Source organism: Erythrolamprus reginae, chromosome 1, assembly GCF_031021105.1.
Source record: "Erythrolamprus reginae isolate rEryReg1 chromosome 1, rEryReg1.hap1, whole genome shotgun sequence".
Lineage (NCBI taxonomy): Eukaryota > Metazoa > Chordata > Lepidosauria > Squamata > Dipsadidae > Erythrolamprus > Erythrolamprus reginae.
In genome coordinates this window covers 25,417,926-25,429,993 of record NC_091950.1, presented here as the reverse complement: position 1 = coordinate 25,429,993, position 12,068 = coordinate 25,417,926, and the positions used below count along the sequence as shown (strand labels likewise).

The following is a 12,068-nucleotide window of genomic DNA, read 5'->3' as shown; positions in this document are numbered from 1 at the left end:
CAGCCATTTACAAAACAGAGCAAATTACCTGCCACAATAAAGGACAAAGGAACATTCCTTTTGGTCCCAGCTCAGTCTGGGGCTGAAATTCTGCTGGGTGGTCATTTTCATTGGTCCCCTTCGGAATGCTCAGATTCCATTCTGTTTATTTATCTCTACTGTTGATATTTCTATCCTGCTCCGCTCCAAATAGTTCTGAGCAATCTGCAGTAAAAATAAGGATGAAAATAACCAACCAAAAACCACAATGACACAATCCAAAAAGCCCGGAGAGTGGGGAGTGAGTGAGTGTGTGTGTGTTTTTTCCAAATCTCGATGGAGAAATTCATTTTGGAGCAGGTGATCTACAGCATAAGCAGATCGTAAGCCATGGAGGACTTTGCAAATAAGAAATTTGGTGTGTGGAGCCATATCTGCTGGCACGCGAGCTGTTGCCCTAGCCTTTGTTTGGTTCAGGTGACATATTTTTCTGCCTTCTGCTGCATGAATCCCAGCGACCAGTTAGGTCCCACAGAGTGGATCTTCTCCGGGTCCCGTCAACTAAGCAATGTCGCCTGGCGGGACCCAGGGGAAGAGCCTTCTCTGTGGCGGCCCCAGCCCTCTGGAACCAACTCCCCCCAGAGATTAGAACGGCCCCCACCCTCCTTGCCTTTCGTAAACAACTTAAAACCCACCTCTGCCACCAGGCATGGGGGAATTGAGATCCTCTTTCCCCCTAGGCCTTTACAATTCTATGCATGGTATGTATGTATGTATGTATGTATGTATGTATGTTTGGTTTTTATATTAATTGATTTTTAATCATCAATACCAAATTACTATTGTACACTGTTTTATTGTCGCTGTTAGCCGCCCCGAGTCTCTGGAGAGTGGCGGCATACAAATCAATAAATAAATAAATAAATATTTTCCTTTGTTTCCTTTAGCAACTTGTTCCTTTCTTATCTGTCCCCCAAAGGGATCTTTCCTGGCTTTTTCTCCACCCTGCTTATGTGCCTGCCTCATCTTTAGGTATGGCAGCTTCCACCTCAGCTAACAATACCAAATTCCATTGCCCATTTCCTTTCCTCTCATTAAATTTCATTAGCCTCTTAAGCCTTTGAAAGCCATTTGTTGAGATTGATCTGAAGGCCGACCAAAACAGGAACCAAAAACAAGCAAGAAAGGAAAATCTCTTTCCTTCCAAGAAAGTTGTTCAAGTCTTTAGAAAAAGGAAAGCACTAATGGAAAAGTAGTTTTAAGCTAATAAAGCCAGTTTGAAGAGAATGCAAAGAGAGATGTTTTTCTCCCCTTACGATGTCAGAAGTCGGTGTCTCTATGGAAATTCTCAGTCCTCCAGGTCACGGTTGTCCCCAAAGGGGCTTTTTCAAAAGGCAACTGGACTTTTGGTTTTGCATTTTTCAATTCAATCACTGTGGATTTAGCAACCACGTCTGCTGGAAGTTTGTTCCAAGCATCTACTACTCTTTCAATCAAATAATATTTTCTCATGTTGCTTTTGATCTTTTCCCCAACTAACTTCAGATTGTGTCCCCTTGTTCTTGTGTCCACTGTCCTATTAAAAACACTTCCCTCCTGAACCTTATTTAACCCTTTAACATATTTAAACGTTTCGATCATGTCCCCCCTTTCCCTTCTGTCCTCCAGACTATACAGATTGAGTTCATTAAGTCTTTCCTGATACGTTTTATGCTTAAGATCTTCCACCATTTTTGTAGCCGAAAAATAACTTGGTTGTTTTTCTTCAGGACCAGGTAGTTTCACAGGCGAGGACAGTGTTGAGTTCCAGGTACATGGTGGACCAGCTGTGGTGAGAGGCGTCTTGAATGCTTTGGGTGAGTCTTTCAACATTTTGGCCAATTCTTCTTTCCCCACCATTTTTAGGGGCACAAGGGAAGCAATATTGGGTTCCTACCTAGACCGGGGGGGGGGGGGGGGGGGACACAACATTCTGGTAGCGAAAATGGAGCTCTGGGGGACTGGCGGGCTCACGCGCGCACCTGAGCGAGATTTTGCACAGGTAGCAAAATCTTGCAAGAGGACGCGCGGCTGTGTGAGATTTTGGTGATTACTGGCGATTTTGGTGATTATTGGCGATTTTTTGCTTCCGCGCATGCGCAGAAGCAAAAAGCCACCCCAAAACCACCCAAATCTCGCAAGTGTGCGCGCTCCCTTGCAGGATTTTGCTGCATGTGCAGAAGCAAAATTTCGCTTGGGCACGCGTGTGAATTAACCTTCCATTTTTGCATGAACGGGAATGTCCCTTGCAGAGGTGAGGACGTTAAACCTGCCTGGCCAGTCAAAAGGTAATTCACTTCTTCTGATTAATTTAAGGAAATAATTATTCACTTAGGCTTCCTTTCACCTAAGACCCTTCTGTGTATCTAGAGTAAAAGTTAATCTAAGAGCAAAGGTGGAACCCACCATGATTGGATTAAATACGTGCTTGAGACAACCCACCCATTTGATTAGTTTAAGGAAATCCTTCTCTTTGTCTAGGGCAGTGTTTCCCAACCTTGGCAACTTGAAGATATCTGGACTTCAACTCCCAGAATTCCCCAGCCAGCATTTGCTGGCTGGGGAATTCTGGGAGTTGAAGTCCAAATATCTTCAAGTTGCCAAGGTTGGGAAACACTGGTCTAGGGCAAAAACTGATTAAGATGCTCTCCTATTTATTTAGCTATCTTTGTACCCTGACAGGATTTGTCTGTATGCTATGTGTCACATATTAACTATTTACATTGTAGCTAGGTTAAGTTAAGAATTAATGTTTTATATTTGTACACACAAGAAACTGGTTATAAAAATAAATGTGCAAGTCCAGAGACTCACACACAGCATGATCCCAGGGAGAGAGCGAGCTTGCTTCTCAACAGGAGACAGCTTGGCTCAGCCCCTTCGGAGAGGGGCGGCGTACAAATCTAATAAATAATAATAATAATAATAATAATAATAATAATAATAATAATTATTATTATTATTATTATTATTATTATTATTATTATTATTATTATTATTATTATGTCAGTACCACACAGCAAACAAGATCACTATGCTGGATTTCGTATTTCATCACCAGTCGGGTGCTTCCCAAGCACCTTGGACTGCGTGATGTAGCAGCGAATTATGTTTGCCGATCCCAGTAATTGCAATTGACAGATGGAGATTTTGTCAATTCCAATGGTTTTCAAATGTTCACTGAGATCCTTTGGCACTGCGCCCAGCGTGCCAAGTACCACTGGGACCACTTTCACTGGCTTATGCCAGAGACGTTGCAGCTCGATTTTTAGATCTTCGTATTTCACTAATTTCTCTAGCTGCTTCTCCTCAATTCTGCTGTCTCCTGGGATTGCGATGTCGATGATCCATACTTTCTTTTTCTCCACAATCACAATGTCTGGTGTGTTATGCTTCAGAATTCGGTCATTCTCAAGTCGGAAGTCCCACAGTAGTTTTGCTTGCTCATTTTCGACCACTTTTTTGGGCTTATGATCCCACCAGTTCTTTGCCACTGGTAAATGGTAGTTCCGGCACAAGTTCCAGTGGATCATCTGTGCCACAGCATCATGTCTATGCATTATTATTATTATTATTATTATTATTATTATTATTATTATGATCATCATCATCATCAATATCATCATCATCATCATTACTATTATTATTATTATTATTATTATTATTATTATTATTATTATATTATTATTTCCAACATGGACAAAGCATTCCAGAAACCATGTGTCTGTGATTTCTACATTTCTACACACGCGGGCGCGCATCCCGGAGTTGCAGAGCTCCGCGGGAAGCGCACCGGTAACAGCGGGAAGCGGAATCTGCCCTTGAAGGGAAGGTTATCTTTTTAATGGGGAAGCAGTAAAGGATCCCAGTGGAAAAACTCTTCCTGATTTCAGGTGGACTTCCTGAGCTGCGCTTTGCCGAACCTGGAGAATTCACCAAACGGGCCTTCCAAAATGGCAAGCTAGACCTCACAGCAGCCGAAGGCCTAGGGGACCTGATTCATGCGGAGACAGAAGGCCAGCGTCGGCAGGCCTTACGTCAGATGGACGGGGAATTGGGTCAGCTCTATCAGCGCTGGACTGACACCCTCACAAAGGCAAGGAGCAGGCTGGGTGTATGTGTGTGTTTAGAAGTTTTGGAAACCGGAGCACCTGAGTTTCTTTGCGTGTTGAATTTATACGCTGCCCGTCTTTAAGCCTCTGGGTGGCTTAAAATGCAGTAAAAATAGAAATATAAAAACGATTATTACTACAGCTAGTCCTTGACCTATGACCACAATTGAGCAAAAAAATTTTCCATTGCTAACTGTTCCGTCGAGCTCTCTGGTAGAATCCTTCCAAAAATGCACCGATACAATTTCAGACACACACACGTTTGAAAATTCAAAACAATGTTCTTTATACCGAAAATGCAAATAAACAGAGCACTTTTTGTATAGCAAAGAGCACTCATCTCCAAACAAATTGGTAATTTGTACAAGTCCCTTGTCAGTTCTGTGATACTTAGATTGCAGCTGTGAGGCAATTCACAGTCCTTCTTCTTTCACAAAGTGAAACACACTTTGCTCTGGGTTAGTTTCAAAGCGGGGGAAAATCAGCACACAAAGATGAAAGTCAGCAAAGCAGTCATGAAACACAACGATCAGATAATCCTCCACAATGGCCAAACCCACAGGCTGCTATTTATAGCAGCCTCACTAATTCCCACAGCCCCACCCAACCACAGGTGGCCTCATTTTCTTTGATAATAATCTCTCAGTTGTTGTTGCCTATGCATCGCTTTCCGCATGCGTGGCTGTATCATTAACTCTTGTTCCTAATCCAAGGAGGAGCTAGATAATTGATCTCCTTCTGAGCTGTCTGCCACTCTCCTCCTCCTCCCTGTCACTCCTGTCTTCTTGGTCAGAGGAGCCTTCATCATCAGATTCCACCGGGGCCAAAACAGGCCTGCAGCATGTGGATGTCTCCCCCACATCCACAGTCCTTGGGGCAGGAGCTGGGCCAGAGCTAACCACAACACTAACCAAGACAGTTAAATGAGTTTCACCCCCATTTTACGACCTACATTGCCATAGTTGTTAAGTGAATCACTGCTGTTGTTAAATTAGTAAACATGGGTTGTTAAATGCATTTGACTTCTCCACTGTCGCCATTGGGATCCAATGATCCTGGGATACTGCAACAGTCATAAATACATGCCAGTTGCCAAGCATCTGAATTTTGATCACGTGACCACAGAGATGCTGCAATGGTCATAATAAGCATGATTGGCTTTTCAAGTGAGCCATGATATGGGCAGAGCATGATAGCCTTTGTTTGCCTTTGGTTAAAGCAGCAGGCTAGAAAATGGAGACCCTGAGTTCAAGTCCTGCCTTAAGCATGAAAGCCAGCCAGCTGAGTGACTTTGGGCCAGTCACTCTCTCTCAGCCCAATTTACCTCACAGGGTTGTTGTGGGGCAGGGGTCTCCAACCTTGGCAACTTTAAGACTTGTGGACTTCAATTCCCAGAATTCCTCAGCCAGCTTTCCCCACAACCCCTGTTGTGGGTAAAATAGGAGAAAAGTGTGTTGGATATTGTTGTGATTCCGTCTGAGGCCCCTCAGGGAACGGCTGACCCTCTGCCGGCTCTCTGCTCAGAGGGGGAGGATGAGGAACAGGGAACGGCTGACCCTCTGCCGGCTCTCTGCTCAGGGGGGGAGGATGAGGAACAGGAGGGAGACGAGGAGGAGGAATCTCAGCCCGAGGGGGAGCTCTCCCCAGCAAGCAGCCTGGATTCTTTAGATGACCAGGCACAAGGAATAATAGATTTCCGGCAGAGAAGGGCAACCCAACAAAGGGGACAATTAGCCAGGTACTTCAAGCACTGAATGGGCAACAGCTGGGTTTGGGTGTGGTGCTCTCCGGAAAGGCTAAAAAGGCAGACCCACCCTTCCTGGTTTGTGGAGAATTATCTTTGGGAGTCGTGAGACCTGGCTGTGATCTTTGGCATCTTGGAATTGTGGCTTGTGACTTTGAATACTGAAACCTTGAGGGGAAAAGGTGGGTGTGCCAGCAAGAGGTCTGCTGTGAAGGCTCATAGCCTGCCTGTGGGGAAGAACAGGTTTTCCTCTGTGTTTATTTTCAAATTATAAAGTGCTTTTGTTTCTACCAGCGTGTCTGGCTGTTTTTTCCAGTTGGTGCTGAAGTCTGGGGGCACCCAGACAGAACAGATATTATTTACCACCCTGAGTTATGTTTAAAAATTATAAAGATCGGTACAAACAAACCAATTGGAATGTCCTTTCCTAGCGGTGAGGCCCCCTACTCCCCATTCATGGTTAAATGTCTTGTGCAAACCCAATCAGCTGCCAATAAACAAACTGAGCTATGGCAGTGTACTCATTCACACAAATGTCTTCCTCATAAATCTCTCAGCCTCTTATTTTTTTTTAATGTCGAAAAATGCTCTATTGGTCCTTTACAACATTTGAACCTGTCCAGATGCTAACATTTGCAGAGCAAGTAAAAATCTGGCAAGTATGGGAAGATCTTTGTGAAGTTTCTGAAAGATGCCCCAGTTAATCCATGATCCACGAGCCAAACTTCAAAAGAAATATAGTCATTTATAGTCTGGCAGGCCCCAGGGGAAGAGCCTTCTCTGTGGCAGCCCCGGCCCTCTGGAATCAACTCTCCCCAGAGATTAGAACTGCCCCCACCGTCCTTGTCTTTAGTAAATTGCTTAAGACCCACCTATATCGCCAGGCATGGGGGAATTGAGACATATATAGTTTTATGTATGGTATGCTTATGTTGCATGGTTTTTAAATGTTTTCTTTTAAACATTAGATTTGTCACATTGTGCATTGTTTTATTACTATTGTGAGCTGCCCCGAGTCTGCGGAGAGGGGCGGCATACAAATATAATAATAATAATAATAATAATAATTATTATTATTATTATTGTTATTGTTGTTGTTGTTGTTGTTGTTGTTGTTATTATTATTATTATTATTACTAGGAGCGACATTTCAGTAATACTCGGATGCAGTCAGAACTGAGCTCACGTAGGTTACGTGCCCTCATGACCCTGTCCCACCCCCCCTCCTCACTGGATATGTCATAAATCACATTCTCCAATGAATCACGTTGGCGGATTGTAAAACCCACAGCCCTCCTGTTGACTCCCAATAATCTAGGATACAATCAGTGAAAGAAGCATTTGTGGAATGTAGTTTCTGTTAGTACAATCAGCCACTCCATAGGCTTTCCCTACCCCTGCTTATGGCAACTTGAAAGCTTTGCAAGTTGACAATCTTCTCACTTTGTTCCCACTCTGCCTGCCTTTAAAAAGATAGACACACACCCACCTCCCACCCACCCCCAAAAAACATTATAGTTCCTCAGGCTTTTAACTGTTGGCAAGGTGTACACTAGTTTTAATTGCTGCTTTTGATGTTATTTTGGATTCTTTGTTGTAGTTATTGTTAGTATTTAAGAAGGAATGAGTGAGAACAATCAATAGCTGGCACTGCCCAAGCCTGTCCGAGATGCTATATCAGTGTTTCCCAATCTTGGCAACTTGAAGATATTTGGACTTCAACTCCCAGAATTCCCCAGCCAGCGGATGCTGGCTGGGGAATTCTGGGAGTTGAAGTCCAGATATTTTCAAGTTGCCAAGGTTGGGAAACACTATGCTATATTTCCACAAACTTTGCTCAGAAATTTTCAATTTATGGATAGTTTTGCTTGCAAAATGGGCTCGATTTTACTAAAGTTGGTGTGGGATTGGTAGTTTGAACATTTCTGAACATAAGAAAAATATAAATGAAGTGAAAGAAATGATGGTTATTGGTTTTTAAAATCAGAAATAAGGTCCCCGCCCGTCTGCTTTTCACTTTATATTTTTTTAGGATCCAAATCTGAATTTTTTTAAATATCTTAAGCATTCATTTACACAATTTAATATTGCTGATCATTATAAAAATATTTTTGGGGTGGGTAAAATAAGGACCCAGATTGTTGGGGGCAATATGCCAACTCTCTGTAAACCGGTTAGAGAGAGGTGTAAAGCACTGTGAAGCGGTATGTATAAGTCTAAGTGCTAATGCTAATGGTAACACTCACTTGAGTATTGAATCCCTAAGCTGATATAGGAGGTCATATCAGCTCATAAAACCTTATGCCTTTTAATAGAATTAGCCCATCAGAAAAGGCTCCATCAGACTCCTTTATTAGATTAGATGATTACTAATTTATATGGAACAATCATCAAAAATTCCATAAATATTTAAACGTGCGTTCTCTGCAGCCTTCCCCCCCTCCTCCTCTTTCCCCCTGAAGAAAAACAGATCTCAGTCCTTTTCTTCCGCAGACCCTGGCTCATCTAGAGGCCTACATTGACTTCAGTGAAGATGACAATATTGAAGACGGTGTCCTGGTTCAAGGTGGGTCTTCCTTCTGCTCGTGTGGGTGTGCTTGGTGCTCAGGGTGTGGTCAAAAGAGGCAAGAGGTCAGCCACAGCGGCACAATCCACGCAGCATCTATTTACGTGACATACATAACAAGAAAGACATACAGAGCCTCTCAGTGGTGCAGTGTTTAGAGTGCAGAACTGCAAGCTACAGGGGGTGGACCAAAAAATGGAAACACCTTGCAGCTGTTCCGTGGAATCCAGATTTGTGAAGCTCCCTTCCAACAGTTTTTGTGGAAACTGGGTTCTGTACGTGTCTATTGAGCTCTGCAGTGATTTTAGGAGCTGCGGTCTTGTGATCCGCTCTAACAATTCACTTTAGAGTCTGACGGTCTCTCTCAGACAACTTCGACTTTTGACCAGACCTGTGCTTGGCTGAGGACGTTTTCCCTTCTCTTTCAAAAGCAGTCATTACTTTTGAGACATGACCTCTTGAAACGCCAAACATTCGGGCACTTTCTGTTCCACTAGCGCCTGCCATTCGAGCACCAACAATTTGGCCTCTTTTAAAGTCTGAGAGGTCTGTCATTTCTAGAAGGTTATAACCAATTTCCTTAAATTTCTGTTTAAAAAAAAGGTAGTTTAAAAAAACATATCAAATAACGGAATTAAAAAAACATTAAAATATGTCAAGTCTTGATTGATTTGAACATGTTCAAACATTATGATGCCAAAAAGTCAAGTGTTTCCATTTTGTTGTCCACCCCCTGTACTTCTGCTGTTTGGAAGATTGAATCTCAGTAGGCTCTTTGCCACCAGTGGCACTTCTCCCCAGCCTTTGCCCAAAACCCTGCACCAGGAGGCTGAAGCAGACCCCCCAGTTGAAATTTCTGCCCCCCCTCTCCCCTGTGACCTGTACAAAAAGATCCCAAAGGGGGACACTCTTTGTAGCAACACAAGCGTTCATTGCACATATCTGTCTCAGGGGCCATAGTTTGAGGACCTCTGACAGAGCCTCGGTGGCGCAATGGTTAGAGTGCAATACTGCAGGCTACTTCTGCTGATCACCGGCTGCCAGCAGTTTGGCAGATCGAATCTCAGTAGGCTCAAGATTGAGTCAGCCTTCCATCCTTCCAAGATTGGTAAAACGAGGGCCCAGATTGTTGGGGGCAATAGGCTGACTTTCTGTAAACCACTTAGAGAGGGCTGCAAAGGATTGTGAAGTGATATATAAGTCTAAGTGCTATTGCTATAAAATAAAACTTAAAAACAACCCCCCCCCCCCCCAAGAAAGTGCAGTTGATTTTTAAGGGGCGAGTACAAGTGCACTAGAGTGCCTTCCGTCCCCTGTCCTATTGCTCTCCTATATTTCCTATACCTTTCTTCTATTCCTATATCTCTTCTTCTATTCTTTCATTGATATGTTCTATTCCTATATCTTCTTTTCTATTACTTCTTAGATATATTTTACTATGATATCTCCTCTATAACCTTCATCATTTATTTTACTATGTGTATATAGATATATATCCACTAAAACCCTCATTGTGTATTGGACTAAATAAATAAGTAAGTAAGTAAGGAAGTAAATAAAATAAAATAAAATAAAATAAAATAAATCCTAGTCCTCCAAAACAGTGACAAGGAGGGAAAGAAGCCAGGGATTGAGGAAGGGATGGTCAAATGCCTGCACTGGCTGCCAATCAGTTTCTGGTCACAATTCAAATTGTTGGTAATAACCTATAAAGCCCTACATGGCATCGGACCAGAATACCTTCAGGACCGTCTTCTGCTGCACGAATCCCAGCGACTGGTAAAGTCCCACAGAGTTGGTCTTCTTCTCTGGATCTGTCAACTAAACAATGTCGTCTGGCGGGCCCCAGGGGAAGAGCCTTCTCTGTGGCGGCCCCGGCCCTCTGGAATCAACTCTTCCTGGAGATTCGAACCTCCCCCACCCTCATTGCCTTTCGTAAATTACTAAAGACCCACTTATATCGCCAGGCATGGGGGAACTGAGATACTCCCCAGGCTTATTCAGTTTATGCATGGTATGATTGTGTTGTATGGTTCCAATGTTGGTTTTAGAATGTTTTTAATATTAGATTTGCTACATTGTCACTATTTTGTTGTGAGTCGCCCCGAGTCTGCGGAGAGGGGCGGCATACAAGTCTAATAAATTAAATTCAATTAAATATAGTCTTCCCCTCCCCCTTAGTGGAAAACGCTGTCAAGGCCTTGGAGAAGGAGCTGAAGGAGCATTTGCAAGATGGCCGCCGTGGACAGAGGCTGCGGGATGGGGTCCACATAGCCATTGCAGGCCCTGCTAATGCTGGGAAGAGTAGCCTTCTCAACCAGTTGTGTGAGTAGCACTGGGGGGCATGTGAAATGGTGGAATATTGCAAACAATTGTCCTGACGGAGAGTTGGGGGGACGGGGACGTGAAATATTTACTTCTTCCTATGGGGCAGTTATGGTGAACATTTTATACCTCAGGTGCCGAAAAAATGTGCACACGCACTGTCGCTCTTGCACAAGTGCCCACACTCATAATTTAATGCCTGGGGAGGATGAAAATAGCTTCCCCCACCCCCCAGAGGCCCTCTGGAGGCTGGAAACGGCCTGTTTCCCAACTTCTGGTGGGCGCATTAGGCTAACGCTTCACCTTGCCCAGGCTCCAAAAGCTTCCCTGGAGCTGAAGGAGGGTAAAAACGCCCTTCCCCATCCCCCCAGAGCCTCTCTGGAAGCCAAAAATGCCCTCCCAGAGCTTCTGCGCGACTCAAAAATCAGCTTGCCGGCACACACATAGTAGTAGTAGTAGTAGTAGTAGTAGTAGTAGTAGTAGTAGTAATAATAATAATAATAATAATAATAATAATAATAATAATTATTATTATTATTATTATTATTATGTGTGTGTGCCGGCAAGCTGATGATATTATTATTATTATTATTATTATTATTATTATTATTATTATTATTATTATTATTATTATCTCATTTGTGGATGGCTGCCCAGGTTCCACAGCAGCCTCCGCGGTCCTTTTTATCCTGGGCGACGACCGAGCCAGTATGGACTTCTTTTTGTTTTGTCTCTCCATTAGTTTAAATGGGTTAGGTATGTTTAGTCTGGCTCCTCTGCTTTGACCACTCCAGCAAGGTTAGACCTACCAGTAGTTTATACTACCACCGGCACAGCTCTCAGCTTCATTGAAGCACACAAGCCCCACTACAACGACAAGGCGTACCCATCAGTGGGGATGATGATGATGATAATAATAATAATAATAATAATAATAATAATAATAATAATAATAAATATTATTATTATTATTACTATTATTATTATTATTATTACTATTATTATTATTATTATTATTATTATTATTATTATTATTATTATTATAATATTTGTATTCCGCCCCTCTCCAAGGATGTTGGAGCTGAGCTAGAGCAACGGCTTGCATGCTAGCAGATATGGCTCCGCGTGCCACCTGTAGCACCCGTGCCGTAGGTTCGCCATCGCTGCTATAGGGGGTGTAACAGAAAATAATTGAGAAGCACCGGTCTAAAGTAAAAATCACAGCATATATCTTAATCTTCCTAATCGTCATTTTAAAAATCAATTTTAAAGCCTGAATTATCCCATAACACCCATTTGGCAT

At 42.9% G+C, this 12,068-nt stretch overlaps 1 protein-coding gene across 1 annotated transcript in view; it reads left to right on the top strand.

Annotated features, from left to right (window-relative positions):
- The window catches only part of GTPBP3 (GTP binding protein 3, mitochondrial), a 37,683-nt gene that overhangs the window by 12,579 nt on the left and 13,036 nt on the right, over window positions 1-12,068 (top strand). Inside the window, exons 3-6 of the mRNA XM_070747577.1 lie at window positions 1,749-1,835; window positions 3,912-4,114; window positions 8,368-8,440; window positions 10,622-10,765. Coding sequence (XP_070603678.1) covers window positions 1,749-1,835; window positions 3,912-4,114; window positions 8,368-8,440; window positions 10,622-10,765 — 507 coding nt within the window. The remainder of the gene's footprint in view (window positions 1-1,748; window positions 1,836-3,911; window positions 4,115-8,367; window positions 8,441-10,621; window positions 10,766-12,068) is intronic.